Consider the following 5376-nt stretch of genomic DNA (forward strand, 5'->3'; position numbering starts at 1 on the left):
CCTTTGCAGATGATTCTGTGATGAGTTAATTGCACAGAAATACCATAATTAGGGCATTAGAAGCAGATTGGTAACAAGTTTGATAATTTTTACGTGTCAATACTAACTTTTGAACGCGGCGTTGCAGAACGGACTAAACGACGTATAAAAACATATTGATGGAGAAACTGACAGCGGGCCCGCCTGTCAGGGGCTGACGTGGCATCTTATTTTACAGAAAAACCCCTCGGTTTATATTTAATCAAACAAAGGGCCTCGGTTGCGGGAAAAACTCGAAACCTGCAAAAACAAATTATGCACGCTCATGAGGATTCGAACCGATGACGCACAGCCCAAGGGAAAGTCCCAATGACCACTACGCTTCGCCACAACATTCAATATAGCTGATGCTTAAACGTTTTTATATTATACGTCGGAAACCATTTTTCTTGCTGGGCAACTGTCTCATTTTTTAATGCGTTTTTTTTGTTTCGTATTTCTTTTATCTTTTTAGACACGTCCTGGCCTTCTTCCGGTTTTCCTTTTTAAAACTTTTGCGCATCTCTTTTATATATAGGTTTTTGTATTTCTTTTATACATAGGTTTTGGAAATGTACACACTGATAATTGACGCCTTTTTGAAATGTGGCCCCTGACAGGTGGGTCCCACCCATCGGTTTCAGCATCAATACATGTATATTTCAAAAATGGTTCGACATGTATTAAAAAATTATTGTGTAAAATCATTTTTAATTTTCTTTTATCTTTTTAGATCTTGGGTATTTTTCCGGTTTTCCATTTCTTTTATTTACGCACATTTCTTTTTTATATAGGTTTTGTAGTAAATGGTGAACATTTTCTAAGTACTCGACATATTTTAAATTTATACTGAACTATTTATTAAGTGATATTTTTTGTAAATACACACTGAAAATTAATTTTTAAATACATACTGAACACTATTGCATAATATACGAACAATGTTTTATACACACTGAAAATTATTTATACTGAACTCTAATATATGAACACCTTTTTTATTTTTAAATGAACATTTTTTAAATATATGGTGACGTTTTTTAATATTATTGTGATATATTTTGAAAATACACACTGAATATTACTGTATAAATACACACCGAATACTATTGTATAATATATGATGAACTATTTTGTTATATAAATTGCATTTTTTAATATACAATATCTGAAAGAATGCCACATAGAAAAAAGTTCAGTGTAAATTTTAAAAATGTCAAAAGTATTGAAATAGCGTACACCATTTATTACAAAACCTATATATAAAAGAGATGCGCAAAAGTTTAAAAAAGGAAAACCGAAAGAAGGCCAGGACGTGCCTTAAAAGATGAAAGAAATACGAAACAAAAAAAACGCATTAAAAAAACGAAACAGTTGTCCAGGAACAAAAATGGTTTCTGAAGTATAGTATAAAAAGGTTCAGGCATCCAGTTTATCCGACGGACTGGGGTAGTGTAGTGTTCGGCGCTCCTTTCCCTCGGGCAGTCCGTCGCGGATTCGAATCCCATTGGCGCGCGAAATTTATTTTTCCTGCTTTTGAGTTTTTCCGCAAACGAGGTCCATTGTGTGATTAAATATAAGCCGAGGGGTTTTTCCGTAAAAGAAGATTCCACGTCAGCCCCTGGCAGGCGGGCTCCGCTGTCAGTTTCTCCGTCAATACATATTTATACGTCGTTTAGTCTGTTCTGCAACCGCCGCGCCTCAAAGTTGATACTGACACGTAAAATTTATCAAACTTGCTATCAATCTGCTTTTAATGTCCTAATTGTGGTACTTTTGTGCAATTAACTTTTCTGTGATGGATTTCTGGACCGGGCTGATGAGTGTTTTGGTGTGAGGTGAGCCGGCCGACGTCAGAGATGATTGCATTTGTATAGTACGACCCCAGGGAAGGTTGCGACTTGGTCTCTGTATATTGTAGCCCCATCACCAGTAGAAAGCAACGGGCCACCGCTTTTCCGACGTGGTTGTGCAGGAGCGCACGTGGAGACGAGCGAGCCGTCAAAGCCGACGACCTCGGCAAGGTTAGGTCACGTCGTCTAGCTCGTCTTCTTCCTCGATCCAGCGGCGCCGCCGGCCTCTATAAATCAAAGCACCGCTCCTCTGCGGCAACGTACGCACACCACCCGCAGGCAGGGAAGCCACAGCGTTCCGCTCGACGCCGGCCGTCCCCATCCACCTCGCCTCCCGCTACATTCGGATTCTGGTGCGCAATTTCTTCTTTTATCCGTTCCGGCGGCGATACCATAGGGTTGCTCTTGAATGATGAAGCGGGTAGATTTGTTGTTTTCCCTTGTGATTTCTCAAGAGCCTTGCATTGGCTGCTCTGCTCGTGAAAAATCTCAGCGCAAATGAGTGACATGTAGGGGCACCAAAGTCTCTGGTCGTTGGAAGGATAGAGTTTGCCATGTCGTCGTCGTGTGTCCGTTGCGTGCGAGCAGTAAGCTGCTGCAATGTAGTAGTACAAAAGCGAATGAAAAGCAGAGCCGTCCGTATGGCATTTTCCTTTCTCTAGAATATATATAAAAATGTCGCCATCCTTCAATATATAAGGGTTTGAGTGGTTCACAGCTTCACAACGCCTTCACAATTGATTGAGAGATCGTTCGTTATCCTACTGGAGTCTGCAGAAGGGATGGCGACCAAGGTGGTGGACCTGCGCTCAGACACGGTGACCAAGCCGTCGGAGGCCATGCGGGCCGCCATGGCCGCGGCGGACGTGGACGACGACGTGCTGGGCGCCGACCCGACGGCCTGCCGCTTCGAGGCGGAGATGGCGCGGATCATGGGCAAGGAGGCCGCGCTGTTCGTCCCCTCGGGCACCATGGCCAACCTCATCTCCGTCCTCGCGCACTGCGACGCCAGGGGCAGCGAGGTCATCCTCGGCCACGACTCCCACATCCACGTCTACGAGCACGGCGGCATCTCCACCCTCGGCGGCGTCCACCCCCGGACCGTCCCCAACAACCCCGACGGCACCATGGACGTCGACAGGATCGTCGCCGCCATCCGGAGCACGGACGGGGCGCTCTACTACCCCACCACCAGGCTCATCTGCTTGGAGAACACCCATGGAAAGTGAGTGAGTTGCTCTGTTTGTTAGTACTATGAGTGATACTAGTACTAACTCTGTTTCTTACCTGATTGATGGAGTATCTTTATTGTTGTTGCTGTTGCAGTTCGGGTGGGAAGTGTCTGACCGTGGAATACACTGACAAGGTTGGTGAAGTTGCTAAGGCTCATGGCTTGAAGCTTCATATCGACGGAGCTCGTATCTTCAATGCCTCCGTGGTAAGTAACAACTGCTATGGGATCAATTAACCGGCATGTGATGTCGAAGTACAAGACATGTGTATCTTCTCCTGACATTTTTAGATCATCACTGTTATCGTGCCTGTCAGGCACTTGGAGTTCCCGTTGACAGACTCGTGAGAGCTGCCGATTCAGTTTCGGTATGTATCAATCTGCTTGGCACTACACTAAAATGCTAGATTGCATATGCAACCCACATAAGAACGGAAAATGGGCTGATTCCTGTTGACATATGATGTGTGACTGTATTTCTCTGTTAAACGTCGAAATGCAGATATGCCTGTCGAAAGGGATAGGTGCTCCTGTTGGATCAGTTATTGTTGGTACCAAGGCCTTCATACACAAGGTGATGATGGGTAGATATTCTGCATGCTAGTAAGTTTAAGCTGCTTGCTTAACAGAACATGTAAGGGAAATCTGACAGATATCACACTTCTTTCAGGCTAAAATTCTTAGGAAGACACTGGGTGGTGGAATGAGGCAGGTAGGAGTCCTTTGTGCTGCTGCCGAAGTCGGTGTTCGCGACACCGTAGGCAAGCTTGCGGATGACCATCGGAAGGCTAAAGTTTTAGCAGGTTTCATATTGGCGTATCTTCACCATCCTATTTACAGGCCCTTAACGGCATCAATATAACCCTGAATTTGGTTTTCTTTTGTCCAAATGTTCAGATGGACTGAAGAAAATCAAACAGTTCACAGTTGATTTGAGTTCAGTGGAGACCAATATGGTTAGTCTGTTATTCCATCTATCTACTGAGCTTGATGTTTTCAGATCAAATATCATGTTTGTGACCTCCGGCGATGTATTCCATTCGCTAGGTATTCTTTGATATGGCGGATCCACGCATATCACCTGCCAAACTGTGCCAAGCCCTGAAACAACGCAATGTGCTTGCAATGCCAACAAGCTCCAAGAGGTTCAGTTCACTTTGCTCGACTTCCTTCTCTTTATTTTTCTTAACTTCCTATTAATATTCTCAAGCTCAACTCCTGACCATAAGCATCATAAATTATGTCTGTTTGCACTGGTCTCTAACTAAAACAATATGCTGTACTATTTAGTCAAAAGAAACGCACTGCTTTGTTTGATTCTGAGCTCCCTTGATTAATTTGCAGCGTCAGATTCGTCGTCCACTACCAAATTTCAGATAGCGACATCCAGTATACTTTAAAATGTATCGAGGTACTACAGAAATTGTTCCAGATTTATATGTTTTGACCTTCGTATCACCGTTGCTCTGATCGGGGGCTGTTACCATATCCTTTCGAAGGAAAAAAAAAAGTCACCGATGATGCTGTGATTGGTGGGATATCACTGATATGTTGCTCTGTTTTCAGGAAGCCGTGGAGGAAATCCTGGCCTGCGACGCCAAATCGGAGCGTTGTTCGACCAACGGCACAAGCTAGCTAGGCCACACTTCTTGAATTACTACGTGATTGCTATGCATGATGCACTATCCAGTTCGTTTGTGAAATAATTGATTGCCTGTGGTCGTGTCAATGTCGTGGGCATGTGGTCGTGTTCTTCTGTGTTCTTCAGCTTGGGGAGCATGCAATGCAATTAGGGATTGTTGTGACGATACAGGTGGATCAATGGTCTACTTTGTTTGGCGTATTGTTTGACCGTAGTACCCCTCGTCCAGCTACATCTACCATGACAGCGTATTCTCTTCTGCTTGGGAACCTGTTCTGCATGTTTTGCTATTGCCCGAACGATCGATCCACCTGTTGTACGTTGATGGGTTTTTTCTTGGGTCAAAATAAATCAACATTGTGGGAATTGATCACATGACCTTCTGTCTGGATCTTTGAAAAAAAAAACAATGACCTATGCGCCATTCACATTTACTAATCTCAACTCGCTCTAAATATAAGTGGCAGTCCTCGTGTTTAGGCGAGCTAATTAAGCGAATGAGTTAATTAATGGAAGGATTATGGGCTTAAATAAAATATTTAAACGGATGTGGCTAATTAAAGAAAGAATTATGGGTAAACCGGTGGAATAAATAAAAGAAAGATTATGGTCTTAATAAATAGAATACTCAA

General features: G+C 43.4%; 1 protein-coding gene across 2 annotated transcripts; it reads left to right on the plus strand.

Moving 5' to 3' along the window:
* Positions 1-1974: 1974 nt before the first annotated feature.
* Positions 1975-4910, plus strand: LOC123105991 (probable low-specificity L-threonine aldolase 2). Of its 2 annotated transcripts, none has more exons than XM_044528182.1 (10): positions 1975-2224; positions 2642-3096; positions 3198-3309; positions 3420-3470; positions 3605-3676; positions 3773-3905; positions 4000-4058; positions 4150-4247; positions 4447-4513; positions 4669-4910. In XM_044528182.1, exons 2-10 carry the CDS (start codon positions 2654-2656, stop codon positions 4735-4737), a joined length of 1104 nt encoding a protein of 367 aa, XP_044384117.1. In that variant the 5' UTR covers positions 1975-2224; positions 2642-2653; the 3' UTR covers positions 4738-4910. The 2 variants fall into 2 exon arrangements, with proteins under 2 accessions (XP_044384117.1, XP_044384118.1); XM_044528183.1 differs by having other exon boundaries at positions 1977-2224; positions 2649-3096.
* Positions 4911-5376: the final 466 nt, after the last annotated feature.

The sequence above is a fragment of the Triticum aestivum genome, chromosome 5A, assembly GCF_018294505.1.
Source record: "Triticum aestivum cultivar Chinese Spring chromosome 5A, IWGSC CS RefSeq v2.1, whole genome shotgun sequence".
Classification (NCBI taxonomy): domain Eukaryota; kingdom Viridiplantae; phylum Streptophyta; class Magnoliopsida; order Poales; family Poaceae; genus Triticum; species Triticum aestivum.

Coding starts and splice junctions, on each gene's coding strand:
- LOC123105991 (XM_044528182.1), top strand. CDS start 2,654: ATGGCGACCAAGGTGGTGGACCTGCGCTCAGACACGGTGACCAAGCCG. Junction 3,097..3,197: donor TTGGAGAACACCCATGGAAA/GTGAGTGAGTTG, acceptor TTGCTGTTGCAG/TTCGGGTGGGAAGTGTCTGA. Junction 3,310..3,419: donor GTATCTTCAATGCCTCCGTG/GTAAGTAACAAC, acceptor CGTGCCTGTCAG/GCACTTGGAGTTCCCGTTGA.